Source organism: Strix aluco, chromosome 10 (genome assembly GCF_031877795.1).
Source record: "Strix aluco isolate bStrAlu1 chromosome 10, bStrAlu1.hap1, whole genome shotgun sequence".
Classification (NCBI taxonomy): Eukaryota; Metazoa; Chordata; class Aves; order Strigiformes; family Strigidae; genus Strix; species Strix aluco.
The window spans coordinates 27858136-27878050 of record NC_133940.1 but is presented as its reverse complement, the minus strand read 5'-3'; the positions used below and the strand labels follow the sequence as shown (position 1 = coordinate 27878050).

At 59.7% G+C, this 19915-nt stretch overlaps 1 protein-coding gene across 1 annotated transcript in view; it reads left to right on the top strand.

The window, feature by feature from the left end:
- The first annotated feature begins 13025 nt into the window (after positions 1-13025).
- The window catches only part of NALF2 (NALCN channel auxiliary factor 2), a 30158-nt gene continuing 23268 nt past the window's right edge, over positions 13026-19915 (top strand). Inside the window, exon 1 of the mRNA XM_074834883.1 lies at positions 13026-13967. Within this exon, the coding sequence (XP_074690984.1) occupies positions 13203-13967 (765 nt within the window). The 5' untranslated portion in view covers positions 13026-13202. The remainder of the gene's footprint in view (positions 13968-19915) is intronic.

Genomic DNA, 19915 nt, shown 5'->3' with positions numbered 1-19915 from the left:
AGGACGGGGTGAAATGGAGGTGAAACATCATGAAATGCTTTTCCGGCTCTAGTCGGGGTCCCGGGGCGAGCTGGGAGCTGCCTCTCGGCAGGGACAGGCTGGGGCTCGGCGGGGGGCTGGCTGGGGGGAACCCTGGCACAGCCTGCATGCCCGCTGCACCACCACAACGGCTGGGGTTCCCCATTTTCCTTTCCTTCTTCCTTAATTTTACTGAAGCGGCAGCTCTCGGCAGCAGGGCCTGCTGCAGCTCCCCAGCCCGCAGAGGTGTCCCCCCACCCTGTCTGACCCAAAACTGCAGAGAAAAGCAACATTTCCCATATTTATTATACAACATCAGAGCCGGAGCAGAGCCACGAGTGGGAACTGCTTCCCCTGAAGTAACACCCCCGGTTCTGGATTTAAATAAAGCACAAGAATCGCTGAACCCCCCCCAAAACAGGCAGAAGGACCAAATCCCCCCGCGATTTGACCTTGGCCGTGACGTGCTTGGTTATAGCAAGTACCCACAGGCCCATCAGCCTGGAGGGGGGTGTTTGTGGCAGGGAGGTGCTTGGGGCAGGGTATTTGGGGGCTACAGGGTGCTCCCAGGCAGGGCAAGGGGGCTTGGGGACTGGAGGGGCTGGCAAGCAGGGCAGGGGGCTGGCAGGCAGGGCAGGGGTTGGGGGGGCTGGGGGGTGGGGCTAGCAGGCAGGGCAGGGGGCTCAGGAACGCCTGTCTGGGCCACTTGCGTGGAGCTCGGCTGTCCTCTAGTGCTCGCCTGGCTCCATGACACGGCGCGTGGGGCGAAGGACTGGCAGGAAAGGCAAGGCAGGGCAGGGCAGGGCAGGGCAGGGCAGGGCAGGGCAGGGCAGGACAGGGCAGGGCAAGGAGGGAACCCTGTCCCACCAACACCCACCTCCCGCTTTTCAGCCTCCCACTCCCCATCAACCTCCACATTTTTGGGGGGCTCCGCTGGCTTTTCAGCAGCCCACGCTTTGCCCATCCCTTTTTCTCCACCTCCCACTCGCTCTGGGCCATCTGCCCCTGTTTGACCCAAGTTTCACAGGAGTTTTTTTTACACTCCCAGTAAGGTCAGTCTCCCACCATTCCGTGGCCTCCACCCCTCATCACACTCTGTGATGTCACACTCTCTTCAACATGCAATTCCATGGGCCTACCAATACTTTTCAGCCTCCACCTTCTGGCCTCTACCCTCCCCTCTGGCCTCCCACCCCTTTGCAGCCTCCCACCCCCTTTCGGCCTGCACTTTTTCCTGGCCTTTACCCCCCCTCCGGCCTCCCACCTCTTTGCAGCCTCCCACCCCCTTTCAGCCTCCACTTTTTTCCTGGCCTCTTCCTCCCCTCCGGCCTCCCACCCCTTTGCAGCCTCCCACACCCTTTTGGCATCCACTTTTTCCGTGGACTCTACGCCTCCTACTGCCTCACACCCCTTTGCAGCCTCCCACCCCCTTTTGGCCTGCACTTTTTCCCTGGCCTCTAACCCCCCTCCGGCCTCCCACCCCTTTGCAGCCTCCCAACCCCTTTCTGCCTCCACTTTTTTCCTGGCCTCTACCAGCTCTCCGGCCTCCCACCCCTTTGCAGCCTCCAACTCCTTTTCGGCCTCCATTTTTTTCTGGCCTCTACCTCCCCTCCGGCCTCCCACCCCTTTGCAGCCTCCCACCCCCTTTCGGCCTCCACTTTTTTCCTGGCCTCTACCCGCTCTCTGGCCTCCCACCCCTTTGCAGCCTCCCACCCCTTTTCAGCCTCCACTTTTTTAGGGCTCCTATTTGCCCTCCAGCCTCCCACCTCTTTTTGTCCTGCATGTTTTTCTGACCTCTACTTACCCTCCATTCTCCCACCCCTTTTTTGCCTCCCTCTGTTTTCATCTTTTTTTTTTGCCTCTATTTTTCTTTCAGCCTCCCACTGTATTTTTGTCTTTTACCCTTTTCAGCCTCTGCATTTCTTTCTCCCTCCCACCCTTTCTCACCTCCTCCCCTTTTGCAGCCTCTATTTTTTCTGACTGCCTTCCATTTTTTGATCTTGAATTCCTTTTCAGCCTCTACCTTTTCTCTTTGTCCAATCTTATTTTGCCTCCATTTCCTTTCCAGCCTCCTTCTCATTTTTAGCTTCCATTTCTTTTTCAGCCTTCCTTCTTTTTTACATCTCCAATCTTTTTTGGCTTCTTCTTTCTTTATTCGGCCTTCCACTCTTTTTCAGCCTCCCACGATTTTTCAGCCTTCCACTCTTTTTTGGCCTCCACTCTTCATTGAACCTTTTCAGCCTCATCCTCCATTTCCCCTTACAATTTTCTCAGCCTCAAACTTTTTTGCTCACCACTCTCTTCTGTTGGCCACCACTTTTTTTTACAACCCTCCCCTTTTACTTGGCTTACTTTTTCAGCCTCCAATCCTTTTTGACCTCCATTTTACTATTCTCCCACTATTTTGGGAGGGTTTTTTTTTTCTCCCAGCCCCACTCTCTCATGGGCGATTGCCCCCACCCCTTGCACCCCATCACCCACCCGCTGCCCTGGGTGCTCTGGGCTGGTTTGGGGGACCCTGGCCCTGCTCTCCCACCACACTACACCCCTCCCTGCTCCCCTGGGTTTCAGCAGTGGTTGATGGTTTTGGGGAGATCAGCAGCTCAGAGTTTCTGCCAGGGTCTGCGCATGGGAAGGGTGAGGTGCTGCTGCGTACGACAGTGGCGGGATCAATCCTCCCCTGCCTGGAGGCTCTTCTGAGAGGTGAGGGGCCTTTCTCCCTCCCATTGCAGCACCCCACATTCCCCTCATCCCCCTTTTTCCCTCCTGGCACAGTTTTTCACCGTGGCCCAACTCCTGCTGCCATCCTGCCTCGTTTCTAGCTTCCCACTCGGCACTTTTCCCCCAGAATCTCTTCTTTTATTAAATTAGAAGCAAAAAAAAAAACCCCCACCCTGGGTAGCAGGGAGCACCCAGAGGTGCAGCGGGGTGCGGGGGGAGGACAGGACACGACAACTGCCCCCCCTGCGCGCACGCGTGCCCGGGGGATGCACAAGCGTGTGTGAAGCCTGTGGTGGTACGCGGGGGAGTGCGGGAAACACATACCCCCCCTCCCCTGCGGGGAAACCCCCGGACCCCCCCCCAGCTCCGCTCCGGTCCCCGCTGCCTGCCGCGGAGCTGCGCGCTCCGGAAAGGCACCGCCAGGGGGCAGCAGAGCGACGGGGATGGCTCGCGCTGCCCGCAGCAGGCGGGGTGCCCCATCCCTGCCCGCTCTTTGGGGGGGGACACACTCCGCGGGTGTCAGCGAGCGGCTGGTGATAGCCGCTGTCACAGCGAGACCGTCCGCACCCAGGTGACCCCCTGACACGCACCCTGGGCTGGGGCTGGCAGCGACCAGCAGGGCCCGAAAGTGGCAACTGAGGTGGGCAAGCGTGGCCAGAAAGGTGAGGAAAGGGAAATTTTGGGGAGAAAGGGCTGTCTCTGTGCTTTGAAAAGCAGCTGGTGAGCGGCTGTGACCGGTGACTGCCGGCACGCGGCCAGGGGAGGATGCGCTGGTCAAGTCAGGTGGTGAGATCTTCTCTCCTTCCTCGTCAGCTCATCAGGACCTGCCGCTCCTAACGAGGGCTTCTTCATCTATAACCACTGATGAAAATCAAAGGGAAATGAGTAGCCACCAGTGGCTGAGGTACCACCTTCCCTCCTATGTCCAGGCGTTGACCTGCCCTGGCCCGGCCGTGGCTGAGGAGAGTCCCTCACTCCAGGGTTCCTTCGTGCCAGCGGGATGAGCATCCCCGGGTGGGAGATGTGGGTCTGTCGGGCTGGTTTGGGGCTGGGTGCTGAATCCAATACGCATACAGGGCCTCCCCCTCTCCCACCCCCGCCGTCTTCAAAGCCAGCGACCTGGCAGTGGTTCTGAAACCCGGGGCAGAGCCTCCATGCCACAGCTTGGCATGCAGCTCAAAGGCTCAATTAGCAACATCTGCTTTTGTGGGCTGTACAAACCCTCTCGCTGCTCCCCTCCCTCGCTCCAAGCGCTCGCAGCTGGGAGCAGCATGGGGCTGCAGCCAGCCTGGCCAGGGGAGCTCCACTGGGCAGCCACAGAGGCTTGTCCCTGGCTGGGCAGCTGCCCCGCCACCGTGCCGTGCCGTGTCACACCGTGTCACCTCTGCCACCACTCTCCTGACCCCTCAGATCCAGGGTATGATTGCAGCTGGGGGTGGGGGGAGCAGGCTGGGGGGGACAATGGGGTGACAGAGCATGAAGCAGAGACCTGGCAAGTGGAGGAAACCTGGCGAAGCATGTGCATCCTGCTCTCTTCCAGGAGATGGTAAAGAAACGTGAGGAGAGGAATGAAAAAGGCCCGGGGTGGAGGTCTGCAGGGAGAGCGGAGAGTGCTGCATCCCACCCCAGTCCCGCTCCTCTCTGAAGTGGGGCTCCCTGGCCCATACTGGGGCACAGGGTGGTAGGACCCAGGGTGGGATGAACACAAATTGGGGTTCGCAGAGAGAGGACCCCTACTCTGAGGGCAGTGAGCTCCGTGCTGTCTGTCCATCCCCGCTCCTCCCTCCGGGAGATGCCAGGCTGGGCAGAGAGAACCATCCTGTGCAGCCAGCAGAGCTGGGTCCCAGCGGCTCCAGGGTGCTGGGCTGAGATGCTGCCAGCAAAGCCATGGGGCGGGCAGGAGGGAGAGGCACCGGCAAGGGTCAGATCAGCCTTTCTGCTGCAAATATCAGACAGAAACCAAAATTCAATCCTCCCTCATCAATAACACAAGAAAAAGACCCAGGGAGAGGGCAGGGAATGAGGCAGATAATGGGGAGCTCCGCCGTACCCTCCTTGCCAGCCTGGTGCAGCACTGCTGTGGCACGACACGAGTGCGTGAGGCCTCGGGCAGTTGGTGAATCCGCTTCACCACAGGCCCTTGTTAAGAGGCCACCATTACAGCTTCCCTTCTGGGAGCACTGGTAGAGTCCCGTTGTCACTAAAATGGGATAAAAGAACTTATGGACACCAGTGTGATGTAGATAAGCAGACACTGCTTTATTAACGGCCGGGTGCGCAGGGGAGTCGTCTCACCAACAACGCACGCCTAACTCGTGTAGCACACTGATTATATCGGGTACAGTCATACGTATTAATCAAGTTCTCATACATAAACATGCTAATTCCTGTAACTCATTTTCTTATTCCCACCTCTTTCTGTTCATGCGCACTTGAGTCCTGAAATGAGTTGGGGGCTCCTTTTGTGACCACCATGGCCTACTGACCTAAAAGAAAGACCCTCCAATGTCCTTGACCCAAGGACTTTGGCTCACATTGCGATTTTAACATGCTTCAAGGCCCTTTCACAATGGAACTTTTAGAACACCTGGTCTACAGGGCAATAAATCATCCTGACCGAAGAGTCTAACGATGGTACCTCGTTGTGAGTTTTATTCTTTGTCTAGAAATCCGGTTAATGATTATCACTAGTCTATGTGGCCTTAGCCTGGGACTTTAAGAAGGACTTTGTAGCAGCATAATTGGTTGTATAGTTAGACTTAATCATTCCTTATTTAAATCGAAATCATTAAAAATCATTAAAATCAGGTCAAATTAATAACAAATCAGTAACACTGTGGGTTCTCTCGTGATTGAGACAGCAGCTGCGACCTGCGCCCAGCAGCTCCCCTCTATTGCCGGGAGGAGCAGGATGCGAACGTGGCCATTCCCAGCTTCCTCCCGTGGAGACGGGGCTGTGCCCAGAGGTGATGTGGTGGCACCAGCTGTGGGACCTGATGAGAAAACCAGCCGGTGCCCCGGAGGCAAGCTGAGAGCCCCCGCCACCACCCATTGTTTGGGAGCTGAAGCAATAGGAGCCCTTGCCCAAGGAGCTGGGAGCCTGGCAGGTCTGGCCAGCAACCCGGCGATGTGGTCTGAAGGCTTTCCCAGGGGGGCCGTAGAGAAGCAGGGCTGGACGCTGTTGACATCATCCCGGGTATGTCTCGAAACGCGGCCAGGCGGCGCCGCACAAGGGCCACCGAGGTCGGGAGGGCACGGAGCCAGCCCAGGGGGTTGAGGATTTGTGAATGAGAGCAGTACGGGCAGCGCCAGTGGGGGTGAGGCGGTGGGGATCCCCTCCTCGGAGAGGGGGTCCCTGAGCCCTCTCCTTGCAGGCAGCCGTCCCTGCACAGCCCAGTGAGAGCAAGTGGGTCCCGTGGGCAACATCGGGCCGGGGACTACTGAGGTCTGAGACCAGAGTGGGAAACCCTGGGCACCCAGGCACGGCTCGCCCGCCTTTCCCAGTCTCATTGCCAAAAGGTCCAGGATGTACATCTACTTCTTCCCCACCTTCTGGCTGTTATTTCTCTGACTGCACGTGATTTATCTGCTGCCAGAGCAAGGGCTGCCGCAGCTGGGGAGCTCTCAGGGCCTCTCACTGTATGAAGCAACTTCAGCAGCATTCTGGCGGCAGCAAAGCATCCCACACCGGGGGCATTGCTTCGGAGACTCCCCGAAGCCCTGGCAGTGCCTGCCTGAGCTGCAGGGTCCCTCCCCTCCCCAGCTGGGGGCTGGTGAGCGGCAGGGCTGGCCTGGTCTGTCGCTGCACTGCAAACGAGCTGTGGGATGGCGAGGCAAGGCTCACTCTGGCTCGGCATATGGACCCCATCGCACACGTGCCTCTGCACCCAGCCGGTGGTTGGGAAGGGCTACACCAGACTGGGTGCAGGGAAACCTTTGCTTTCTGTGATTAAACTCAGCTGGAGAAGAGACAGAGCCTGGCTGGCTGCTCCGGGGCCTGAGCCACCAAGAGAAGAGCGTAGCCTTGTGTGCCCTGGCTCCTCTGAGAGCCCGCGTTTGGTGTGGCCCCAGAGGAGAGCCCAGATTTGGGAAGTCACTGCCAGCCCCTGCCCGCAGCCAGAGGGATCATGGGGGCTTGACCCAGGAGCAGTCCCAGCCCCTCTCATCCCCGTGCGTCCTGCAGCCAAGCCTCCAAACCACGGGGCTCTGTGCTCTACCCTGCCAGGGCTCCGTATAAGGTCTGGGCTCACTCAGGATTGTGTTCACATCCATACAGAATCACAGAATCCCAGAATTATCTGGGTTGGAAACGCCCTTGAAGCTCCTCCAGTCCAACCATGAACCTCACACTGACCGTTCTCAACTCCACCAGATCCCTCAGCGCTGGGTCAACCCGACTCTTCAACCCCTCCAGGGATGGGGACTCCCCCCCTGCCCTGGGCAGCCCATTCCAACGCCCAACAACCCCTTCTGCAAAGAAATCCTTCCTAAGAGCCAGTCTGACCCTGCCCTGGCGCAGCTTGAGGCCATTCCCTCTTGGCCTGCCGCTGGTTCCTTGGCTCAAGAGACTCATCCCCCCTCTCTGCACCCTCCTTTCAGGCAGTTGTAGAGGGCCATGAGGTCTCCCCTCAGCCTCCTCTTCTCCAGACTAAACCCCCCCAGTTCCCTCAGCCGCTCCCCATCAGACCTGTGCTCCAGACCCTGCACCAGCTCCGTTGCCCTTCTCTGGACACGCTCGAGTCATTCAATGGCCTTTTTGGAGTGAGGGGCCCAAAACTGAACCCAGTCATTGAGGGGCGGCCTCAGCAGTGCCGAGCCCAGGGGTGAGATCCCTTCCCTGTCCCTGCTGGCAACGCTAGTGCTGATGCAAGCCAGGATACCATTGGCCTTCTTGGCCACCTGGGCACACTGCTGGCTCCTGTTCACCCATAAAAGAGCCCATCACAAAGACCGGGCCAAGCCCTGTCAGCCGCAGCATGTGGTGAGAAAACACTGGCCTGGTGCTGGTGGGGACTTCCTGGCTGGCTCATCCCACCCGAGGGGCGGCTTGATTAGTCAGCCAGCTGATTAGCATCAGGTAATGACGGAAACTCTGCAAATCCCCGCAGGTGAAGCTTCCTGAGCACCAAGCTGCCCAAGCAGCCCATCCGAGGAGCCCTGGTTGTGAGCGCCAGCCCATCCACCTGTTTGTTCTTGGTGTTAAGAAAAACATCGAAAAACCACGTTGCCCTTTGAATACCTGCAGCAGCAAGAAATGGAGAGACACTGGAGGAAGGCTGAGCAAACGAACCCGTTCTCTCGTGAAGGGCCATGTGTAAGCTGCTGTTTTTGCAGTGCGGGAGCAGGGGGTGGGAGGAGCAGTTAATGTTTTCCCAGCGAGGGGAAACTCCCAGGTGGAAATAGCATTGCGCCCTGGAAACGGAGCCCTTCTCCAAACAGGGCAGGGCTTGTGCGGCCTCATCGCAGCTGGGGGCTCCATGGCAGAGAACCGTTCCCGACGGCAATGGGAGCGATGAGCTCGCAGCAAAGCCTGGCCTGAGTGCACAGGGAAGCTGAGCCCAGCCTCACAGCGTGTGCCTGCATGGGTGGGCTCCCCATAAAGCTTTCCCTGTGCCCTCCCTGCTGCCCGTCCTTCTGCCTGCATTCTGCCCACGAGTACCCACTGGCCCCGAGTGCAGGGAAGGAGCAGGAGTGCAGGGGCAGGGAGAAAGCAGAGTCCTCTGGGTGGGGAAAAAGCTGAACTAAGATGGGAACAGCGGGGCTCTGATACGCAGGAAATAGGAGAGAAAAGGCTTGAAAGAGGCTTAAAGAGCAGCTCCCTGCTGATGACAGAAGGAAGATGTGTGCTGTTGACAAAGAGAAGCCAAGGTGCTGGGTTTATCTGGCAGCCAGGTAGCCTCAGGCTACTAAACCCACCACTGGGCCTGTGGGACTTGTCCCTCACCCTGCTCTGAGCCTCCCAGCACGCAGAGCCCTGGGAGGGAAGGAGCTGCCTGCAGCAGCCAGGGCCAAAGACAGCAAAAAACAGGGTGTGCGAGGCTTCGAGGGGCTCTGTTGTTATCTCAGGTCTTCTTAGGCCTGACCACACACTGTGCTGCTGGCTGCCTGCCTGTCTCCCTGAGACCTTTTGGATTTGCACAGTATAAAACTTAACTCCCACCCCAGGTTGGAAGAGCAGGACCTGAGGGTGAGGAGGTGAAAGCTCTGGGGCACACAGCCCGTCACAAGTGTGAAAGACCAAACGGGAGTCCTGAGGCTGCTGGGTCCTGGCTTTAGGGAGCCGAGGTCCCTGCCAGCGTGCCCAGAGCCTGTACTGGGTGTGCTCAGGCTGTGTGAATTTTTCCCTACGTACCTGGAGCCTGGTGCCTTGGTTTCCCATCAGAAAGCAGGATGCTCAGCTCTGCCAGGCAGGCTGGGGCTCCATTCCCGGCAGGAAGGAGCGGTGAGGCATTTCTGCCTGAGGTATCAGAACTGTTTCATTGCAAATACAGTATTTCGGTCCAGAATAATGTCTCCGGTGTCCCAACCCTCAGTATGACCCTGTGTGCAGGCACTGGTAGTCCCAGGAAACCCCACCAGAGGAGGTTCTCCCAGCTATTCCAGCCTCTCACAGAATCCCAGAATCATCTTGGTTGGAAAAGCCCTTGAAGATCTTCCAGTCCAACCATGAACCTCACACTGACCGTTCCCAACTCCACCAGATCCCTCAGCGCTGGGTCAGCCCGACTCTTCAACCCCTCCAGGGATGGGGACTCCCCCCCTGCCCTGGGCAGCCCATTCCAACGCCCAACAACCCCTTCTGCAAAGAAATACTTCCTAAGAGCCAGTCTGACCCTGCCCTGGCGCAGCTTGAGGCCATTTCCTCGTCCTGGTGCTGGTTCCTTGGCTCAAGAGACTCATCCCCCCTCTCTGCACCCTCCTTTCAGGGAGTTGTAGAGGGCCATGAGGTCTCCCCTCAGCCTCCTCTTCTCCAGACTAAACCCCCCCAGTTCCCTCAGCCGCTGCCCATCAGACCTGTGCTCCAGACCCTGCACCAGCTCCGTTGCCCTTCTCTGGACACGCTCGAGTCATTCAATGGCCTTTTTGGAGTGAGGGGCCCAAAACTGAACCCACTCATCGAGGGGCGGCCTCAGCAGTGCCGAGCACAGGGGTGAGATCCCTTCCCTGTCCCTGCTGGCAATGCTAGTGCTGATTCTCTCCTCCCAGCCGAGCCCCCAGCATGCTGGAGGGGCAAGGAGGGACGGGGTGGAAAAGCCAGAGGGAAGCTGCCTCCTGAGCTCTACCCAGTGCTCCGGGAGCCGCAGGTGTCTGTGCCACGGCTCGGAGGAGTTCAGTCTCCACCCCGGGTTGCGCTTTTCCTTATATCACTTTCAGTGATGTTCAACATTTGTTCGTTCCGGCTGTAAAACCTCTCCTGGCTCTACCCCAGATATTTTCTCACCTCAGTGCCTCAGCCAGCACAGAGATAACTGTTGGAGTATGTGCTGCTCAGACACGTTGGCCTTCATCATTAAGGTGTTCTTTGTTGCGGGCATGCGGAGGGGTGGGAGCTCAGCCCCTGAGATGCTTTTGCTGATGTGGAGAGGGGTCGGTGGCCCGCGCCCCGTGGTGCAGGGCCCTGTGTGAGGAGGAGGAGGAGGAGGGTGGCTTTAAACAGGAGTGGGGACCCAAGTGGTGGCTGTAGCAAAGCAAAATCTTGATCGGCTGGCCTGGGCCTGGGCATTTGGGATCCGGAGTATCGCGGGCAGGGGGATTGCCACATGTTGCGCTCGTGTTAGAGCAGAGCTGAGCTGACAGCCCCCCTGGGCGTGCACAAACACCGTGAGCTCCCCCCTCCCGCCAGGCTCACTCTCCTCTCCTCTCAAACAGGAGAAAGGGTAAAGCCTCCAGCGACTCCCCGTGCCTGCAGGGTCCCACCCGGGCCAGCCTGAGGGAGCCCGGACAACCAGCCCCAGCACCTCTGCCGCTGAAGGGCTGTCGCAGCACCGAGCGGCGTGGAGTTGGTTCACTTTGGGACAGAGCTTGATGAAAACCCCAGAAATAGGAACACTTGAACCAGTTCCCACAGCCAGGTTAGTGCCCGAGGGTGAGGACGGCTTCGTGTATGGAAAAGGAGCCTCGGAGCCTGCTGCTCTGCTTACAGCAGGACCTCACGTCACAGGGCTCTGCTTATTTTTCCCTCCCAGTGAGCTAATAGTCTCTTAACCAGCCCCAAAAACCCCTAACGGGGTGCCAACGGCGTTCGAGACACGGAGAAGTGATGTTCCCTGGAAGGTGGCTTCCTCTTCACCTCGGTGCCTGGTCTGAAATCTCTCCTGGTGGCCCAGGAATGGAATTTGGGGGCTCTTACCGGGGCTGAGGGCAAGCAGGCAGCGAGTGCCCCGGGGCCGCCCATCACCCGGAGAACACTGAGGGCACCGTGTCCTTGGCTGTCGGCAAACCCCCCCCACACCCCCCAGCTCTGTGCAGGGGCTTCACTGGCCGGGCCCCAAGCAGGGCTACCCCAGCGCCTTCCCCTTGGCAGCCTCCATGGGATGGGGCCGGGATGAGCCCCCACCAACCATGACAACACACATAGTGCCCCAGGGGGGTGTGGGTGCACAGGGGGGTGGCTGGGGGTGGCCCCCGCCTGTCACATCCTGCTCAGACCAGGGAGACCAGTGACTTAGATTCATAAATCCCCAACAGAATGGACAGCGGTGAGCCAAGTCCCAAAGTCCATGCAGACATTTATTTAGTTGAGAACGGTCAGTGTGAGGTGAACGGTTGGTCTGGATGATCTTCAAGGTCTTTTCCAACCAAGATGATTCTGGGATTAATTTTCCACAAATGTACTAATTGGATGGACGACAATTGGCCAAGTATAACAAGTTATGGCAAGCGATGTAGTATGTCTTGTGTTACTTAACGATGGTGAGGGAAAAGGGGGAAAAGGAAAGAAGAGAGAGTAGAGAAATGGAGAAATGGAGAAATGAGGAAGTAGAGAAATAGAGAAAAAGAGAAATGGAGAAATAGAGAAATGGAGAAATGGAGATCACTAGTCCGGGTCCCTGTGCTGGTCCCCTCCGCGTTCGTCAGCGATGCATCCGTCTTCTTTTTTCTCTCTCTATTTCACTCCTTGCCCCCCCTCAATATAAAGAGTTTTCCCCAGGTCTGTCCCCTAGGCTGACCCACGTACCCGCGTACCCCATGGCTGGGGAGGGGTAAGGTTCTTCCCAGGGTGACGGAATTAGCGTGGTCTCGCCAATCTTTGTTGGCACACGCAAGGGGTGTCAACTTTAATGCGCATTTCACGGATAACGAAGCGAAGGTCCTTCCCGGGACAGCGGGGCCTGAAACTTCACACGATGCCCCAGACCTGGACCGTCCTGTCTCACCTGGGCCCCCCCCCCAGCACTATCCCGGCAGCTTTGTCACCTCCAAACCCCCCAGTATCGCCCCGTGATGACCATTTCGTTCCTTGCATGTCTGTGAGACACTCCTCGCCTCGGGGGGGTCCCCCACTCCCCCCATCCCTTCTCTCCCTCTCAGGCCGTTTATTTTCTCACAGGCCCGTTTCTCCCAGGTGCTGTTTTGGGGAGTCACAAGTCACCTCTCACCCCCCCCCCACCCTCCCCCGTGGGGGTACCCGCAGCCCCCCCCAACCCTGCGGGGGTACCTGCAGCCCTCTCATCCCCACAGGGGTACCCGTAGCCCCCCCCCGGGGGGTACCCGCTCCCGTTCCCCACGCAGGAGCACCCATACCCCACATGCCCCATCCCCGGGGGTACCCGCAGCCCCCCCGCCCCGCACGGGTACCGGTACCCCCACCCTCCATCCCCGGGGGGTACCCGCAGCCCCGGGGGGAGCAGCGCGGCGCGGCCGGTCCCCGGTAGCGGCGGGGGGGTGGCGTTTGGGGGGGGCGGAGCTGTCCTTCAGCACCACGGCACCTGCCGCCGCCGGTGCCGGTGAACGGCGGCGGGCGGCGGGGGGGGGGGTGGGATTGGGGGGGGGGGAGCGGGAAGCGGAGGGGAGGGGGGGGGGGGGTCGCGCAGGCGCAGGGCGCCGCGGCTCCTCAAGGTGTTGGCGGCGCGGCCGAAGATGGCGACAGACTGAGGGCAATGGGGCCCGGCGGCGGCGGGGCCGGCGAGCTGGGGCGAGCGGCGGGGAGGCGGGAGAGCCGTTAAGGGAAGAAGAAAGGGGGGGGGGGGGGTGGGGGGGGGCTGGGCTATGCCCCCGGGGGGCGGGCGGTGCGGCGGGGCCGGGGCGGGGAGCGGCGGCGGGGCCGAGGCGCGGTCGGAGGCCTGTAGGCGGGGGCGCGGGCATGGCGGCGGCGGCGGCGGCGGCGGCGGCGGCGGAGGAGGCGGCGGCGGCGGCAGCGGCGGCGGCGTTGAGGGGAGGCGGTTGCAGGTGACAGCGGCGGCAGCGCGGCGCGTCCCGCCGCCGCCGCCGCCGGCCCCCCCCCGTCCCCGCGTCCCCGCAGCATGATCCGCGGCGCCTGGATGTACCCCCGGGGGGGAGCCGCCGGCGGGGCCGTGTGCTGCGCGCCGCGCCGCAGCGACAAACCGGTCGCCGACCCCGAGCGGGCGCAGAAATGGCGGCTGTCGCTGGCCTCCCTCCTCTTCTTCACCGTCCTCCTCTCCGACCATCTGTGGCTCTGCGCCGGGGCCAAGCTGCGGGCGCGGGAGCGGAGCGGAGCCGGGAGGGCGCGGAACCGCGGGCCGCGGGCCTTGCTGGCGGCAGAACCGGCGGGCGGGAGCTGCGAGGCCTTGCTCGGGAACCTCAGCCGGGCCCCCGCCGCGCCCCCCGGCCCCTGCCCCGCCGCCCGCGGGGACCTGGACTCGGCCTGCGCCCGGCTACACGCCCTGCAGCGGCCCCTCCGCTCGCCCCCCAACGCCGCCGCCGCCGTCGCTGCCCCTTTCTTGGCCTCTCCCTCCTCCAAAAGGACCTTCCTGCAGGCTTACTTTAGAAACTTCAACCTCTCTTTTTGTGATACCTACACGATCTGGGACCTGCTGCGGGAGATGGCCGGCCCGGACGGTCTGGACTGCAGCCTGGACAACCTGATGGTGGATTTGGTGGTGGCGGCGGCCGGGGCGCTGGGCGGGGAGGCCTGTAGCAGCTGCGTCCAGGCGTACCAGCGGCTGGACCAACACGCTCAGGAAAAATACGAGGAGTTCGACCTCTTGCTGGAGAAGTACTTGCAATCGGAAGATTACTCGGTCAGATCCTGCCTGACAGACTGCAAGGTAGGAGGGGGCTGCTCGGGGGGTTTCCCCCCTCACACATACACATGCCCAGACACGGGGGTCCCAGCTGGAGGAGGGTGTTGTGGCCCTCCTGCCCGCAGGCTGGGGGTCACCCTTTGCCCCCCGAGCCCCAGCCTGTGGGACGCGTCCAGAGCCCTCAGGGGGCAGCCGGGACGGGGTGGTGGGAGCGAGAATGGGGGGGAAGCGGGGCTTGGCCTGGGCGTGCATGCGCTGGGTCCCCGTGTGTCCCCCCAACACGCACACATGCTGAGCTTGGGGCAGCCCCCCGCGAGACGCAGGGGTCCTGGCTGGAGGAGGGTGTTGTGGCCCTCCTACCCACAGGCTGGGGATCACCCTTTGACCCCCGAGCCCCAGCCTGTGGGACACATCTAGAGCCCTCAGGGCACAGCCAGGACGGGGTGGTGGGACCGAGAAGTGGGGAGAAGCTGGGCTCGGCCTGGGCGCGCATGTGCTCACACGTCCCCTCGCAGCCATGCCCCGCTCCCAAACCAGCCCCTGCGCCCGCAGACCAAGCTAGGAAGGGTGTGGGAGCCTCTCACCGCGGTCTCTGAGCGGCTGCTGTGGCTGTGGAGGGGTGCTGCGCGGGGCTGGGGCTCAGCCCGGCCGTCCTTCGGCTGAGGTGCGTAGGCAAGCAGTGACCTGAGATGAACCACGGTGCCGCAGCCCCTTCCCCGCACGCAGCAGCAGTTTTCCAGCCCTTCCATCCCTTCTCCCCAGGGGATGAGCCTCCCCCTTGGCATCCCCCGCAGCGTCCCTGACCGTCCCCAGCGCCAGGGCACGGTCCCTGTTCTGAAAGCAAATGGGTCGCCTCAGCACGGTGCTTTTCTCCTCTCCAGAGTGAGAGCCGTGGTTGCATCTCCATCCAGAGCCCCCAGCACGGTTCTGCTGGGTGCTCCCCTGCTTCCTCACCGGCCCCCGCCTGCTCCGAGCTGCCCGGCTCACCTGTGCCCGCTCCCTCCAGGAAGTGTCGTGGTCTTGATAATTAAACCTGGTTTTCCTTTCTCGGAGCCGTGTCTCGGGGGAGAGGCGGCGGGGTGCGTTACAGCATCGTCCCTGGAGGGACAGTGGCAGAGCAGCCCCTGGTGACAGGACGGGGCTCGGCCACTGCTCTTCTGGGAGAGTTTTGAGGGACCCTTGGTGCTGCAGCAGTGGCACGGGGGGGCTGTCAGCGCGGCGCTCGTCCCCTGGGGAGCAGCACCGGGGCGCAGCGTCGGGGGCACTGAGGTTCTGTCTTTCATCAAGGGCACAACGGCGAGATCCCGGCCGCCGCTCTCGTGCCCTCATGTTGAGGAGCTGGTTTTGGAAAAGAGCTAGTGCTGGCGTTCTGGGCTGGTGCCAGGCCAGGTAATTACAATCTGCTTGCCCAAATTCCCCCTGCGGTTTCCAAGTGATGTAGTATTCAGCCTGCACCCAGGGGTTTGGTCCTGCTGCTCCGCTTCCATGGGGGATGAAGGGATCTGGCACTGCGCTGCTCCCACTCCCGGGGGCCCAGCAGGACTGGGGTCTTCCCATGCTGTCTCCTGCAGCGTGCACGGACGCCCTCGCCTCAGACTTAGCGTCCAGCCCTGCTGAGTCTGACTTGCTTTTATAGAAACCTGGAGTGAAACAGCCAAGAAAGATAAAAAAATAGTCATTACCTTTGGGTCTTGGGCAAGGAGATGTTCCCATGGACTGTGAAGCATCTAGAGGCAGAGCCGCGCTTAGATGAGTCTTCTTAATTGTTCCTGGTCTTAGAATCCTCGAGGAGAAAGCAGGAAGCGAGCTTAGAAGATGCAGGGCTGAAGGTAGCAGCAGGGAGACACATCCCTCCCCGCCTGCCCCGTCTCACGCCGACGGTCACGTCCTTGGGGCACCGGCTTTGCGGTTTCACGGGCGGCGTTTGACAAGCAACAGGAGGGTGCGAGCAGTGGGACCCACCTGGACGCGCTCACCTGGGCCACCCACCGGGATGTTTCCAGCGCGTGTGCCCAAGTCTGCATGTGCTGGCCCTCACCCTCACAGCTCCGGCTCGTTGTGAAAATCAGGCTGCTTATTTAAGGTGTTTCAGTGCGTTTTTAGGTGCTTTACTTTAGGCTTTCACAGCTGCGGTGCCCTCCCGGTGGCTGTCCCCCATCTGCAAAATAAGGCAAACGCCAAACTCCGCCAGCGGTGTGGTGACAAGTGAGTTTTGGCCTGATTTTGAGTCCCCTGGACTTCAGCAGGGGCTGCGGTTACTTGTTGCCTTGGAAAAATCTGGCTGGCGGGATTTTTAAAGCAGTCTGAATTTGTAATTCGTATCCAGATGCTGAATAATACCCGCTTGTCAGCAACAGCAGCGAGCTACCGCTCGATGGTTGGAACTAGATGATCTTTAAGGTCCCTTCCAGCCCAAACCATTCTGTGAGAGCAAATGACAGCAAAATAGAAGAGGAGCGGAGGAAAATATAATAGCTCAGCCAGCAGGAGAGGCTCCTGCAAAACCCTTGTATCAGGACTGTCTGGCTGCAGAGAGCCCTGTAGCTGGGTAAACAGGATTTAAATAATATTTCTGGGTGAGTATGTGGGGGCAGGGGACTGTGCTCGCTGTGGGAGGTTAGTGCTGGGGGTTAGTGCTGCCTCCCGTTTGCCTCCTTCCTGTTCCATAATAGCGGCTGGAAAAACAAGGCGGGGAAACAAAGCGGCTCCAGCTCACCTGCGCGCAGCCTCCCTCTGCAGAGCCACGCATCCCCCCGTAATTCTGTCCCCGAGGAGCAGTGCGGCTCAATAAAGAGCACACACGCAGCTCTTCGGCAGCCGAATCGCCCCCGTGATTTTGGCTTTTTGTTGCGTCTGCTTTAAAACAACAACAGCCCCACCGGAGCAGCCGGTTCCTTCTTAGGGCAGCAGGTTTGACCCTGAGTTAAAAACTTGGCTGAGCGGGTGGGTTTGAGGAGACGCACGTCGTTCCTGTTAATAAATCACCCTGAGGGCTGCCTCTGGTTTCGGGGAGCTGCGTTCGGTGGGGGAGAGGTGGCTGCTGCGGGGGGGGGGGGTGAGCAGCATCCCCAGTATCCAAACCCCAGATCCATCTGTGCCCAGAGCTTGGGGGAGCACCCAGGGAAAGCTGGAAACCTCCCCAGGAGCTGCGGGAGACAGAAATACCATGAAATGGTGGGGTCTCTGTGTAATTCAGCTGCTTAGATTACTCATTGCTGTAATACTCTCCTAGGCCTTTTTATTTTCTGCTCAGAAATAATTCCCGGGCAGATCCCACTTTCTGCATACGTTGTTGTTGTTCCCGTGCAGCACCATCGGCTTCCAAATCACACTCTGAAAATGTTTCACTTATTACTCCTACAACTAACACCAAAAATCCCTATGGCTGAGAGACAGCGAAACGTGAAAATATGTTCCTCGGGTTTATTGTTTGTTTGTGTTTTCCCTTTGCTGGGGTTTTGGGGAGGCTGGTGCTCACAGCCCCTCACGGGAAGGGTCCCGGCACCGTGCGAGCAGGGGAGGGGGAGGACAAAGCAAGTCCACAAGGTCCATCTGTCTCCTGAAATGTGGTGGAGAAGACCTGAGTGCCAGCTGCTGGGGTCATGGTGCTACTTAGCGGCGATGTGCATAAAAGAGACGGGAAGTACTTGGGTTTTTCTGCCTGTAAGAGGGAAAATTCATTAAATGAGTTGGGAGCAGCTGCCTGCCACCTCCCTCTCCCCTATTCCTGCGCAATTTGTACCCGTTGTCGCTGCAGGACACGGTGAACTTCGTGTTGCGGTGACACATTGGTCGCATCCTCCCAAAGGGGTCCAGGAGGTCACGGCCGGGGGACGTGGGTGTTGTTGCTGGCCGTCCCTCATGTCCCTCCCCGCAGCACGCCAGCCGCTGGCTTTGCGGGACTCAGCGCAGGAAGAAATCCCCGTCCCTCCAAAGTGATGCCCTGCGGGGTGCTTGTGGCTGGTTTGTGCCTTTTTTCCCGTCTTTCTGAACAGGCAAAAGGCAGCGTGGCTCCAGCTCAGCCACCGCCAGAGCAGAGGTTTGTTTCTCTAAAGGCAGAGCCCTGCATGCTGCCTCCCCCACCAACAGCCGCTACGGAGAGCTCTCCGAAAAGTGCACGCTCCCGCCAGTACTAGGGCAAATCAAGATCTATGGGACAAAGCCTGCTGAATTAAGGACTCATTAGGTTGCAGGAAACAAAGCTGTGGAGAGAGAAGGACTGACAGCCAGGAGCTGCAGGGCCGGGGCTGGGAACAGAGCGCTGGTGGGAAGGCGAGGCTGGACAGGACCTGTAGCGTCTCAAATTCTATTAGATTACCAGGGTTTCTCTGCACGCCTGGGCCAGTGGCTGTTGAATCCTGCCGTGGCGCTGGCCGGGGGTGTTCCTGCACCTCTGGTTTCCCCGTTACCCACCAGAGAGCCCATCTGGGGGAGCCTGGCAGGACAGGATTTCACTCCCGAGGCTTTTCGCGAGGTGCCGGTGTTTCCCCGCTGTGGGTGTGCGGGCGATGCGGTGAGAGATGGGGGCTGGTCCCTGCTGTCAGGTGCCGCAGAATCGTGGCTGGCACAGCCTGCACCGAGCAGCTGGGGAGCAAATCTGCAGTGCCTGGGTTCAACACCCTCCAGGGTCCTGTTTTCTTGCTCTTGTTTAGCCAGAAATAGCGTCAGTGATTGGTGTCTCAGCCGAGCATCCCTCCCTGCAGAGCATCCTCTGGAAAAAACAACCCCGCCAGGGCTGGGAGCTTTGGGAGGGCCACGTCCTGGGGGCATCCTGGTGCCTCTTTGGGGAACCAAAGCAGTGTTTCACCTTCACAAAAGCAGCTCGAGTTGAGTTTGGCTGGGCTGGGCTTATCCAAAATGCTGCTCAACCTGGTGCACTCTGGCTCCGAGCCTGGAGGGCTGCTTGCACAGAGACCCGCACGCAGAGGGGAGGTTCCTTGAGACCTGCAGCAAAAGCAGTTTCACCAAAATCTTGTGCTTTTTTGGTGTTTTTTTAACAAAAAAATGTGGGGTTACATTAATATTGTGGCTTCCAGAGAATCCACTGACTGCAAAGCTGCACCCGGGGCCTGGTCCCCGCTTGCCGCATTAACGGGCTTGTGGGTGCTGCACCGTGAGAGCGGCACCGGGGAGGGGAGAGGCTGCTCCTGGGCAGCTCTGGTGTCTGCACCTGGAGCTTTTTCCTTGGGAACAAGCCTGGCCGGTGAGGTGGAGCTTTACTGGCATTTCATGAGGTGCAAAAAAGTTCCAGAGTGAATTCCAGAGTAATTCCAGCGGATCAGTGCGTCACTTGGCAGCGTTAGCAGGACCACATGCACGAGCTTAGCCAAGCACGCAGCTCCGCGTTGCACACCAATTCCGTGTAAGCAAAGGTAATTTTTTGCAGCCCCGCACAAAGATGCGATTAAGTTGGATAAAGAATTTGAACGCAAGGAATGTGGGTGTTGAGGCGTACAGTTGTGGCAGCCACAGCCCCTGGCACGGCCCAATGACTGCGCCTCGTGTCGGGTGCCGCCGTGAGAACGGAGATCAAAGATGGGGAAGACAGAACCAAAAACAGGCTGATGAAAGGAGTTTGCGCTGTTAAAAAAAAGAAAAAAAGCATCAAGGTGTCTGAAATGCGTGGACGCGTGGGAGCGCTGCGAGCTGGGAGGGAAGGGGGATGCTGAGCCGGTGCTTAGACAGTCCTGAGCTTTGTTTGGGGTTGAGGCATCTCGAGGTGCCTGGGGGTGGGTTGCTGTGGGGCGAAGCAGCCGTGGGGTGCTGCCCCCCCCAGTGCTTAGCTGGGGTTTTGGGGGGTGGCATGAACAGGGCGGGGTTGTTACCACGGGTTGCAGTGGTGTTTGGCTGCCTGCTTTGGGCTGGTTGGCTGGCTGTTAGTCCTTGCCTGTTAACGTCTGTCGGTGGTGCTTAAGGGGAAAAAAAAATAAAAAAATAGAGGTTTATAAAGGCAGCGAGTCTCCGTGCAGCAA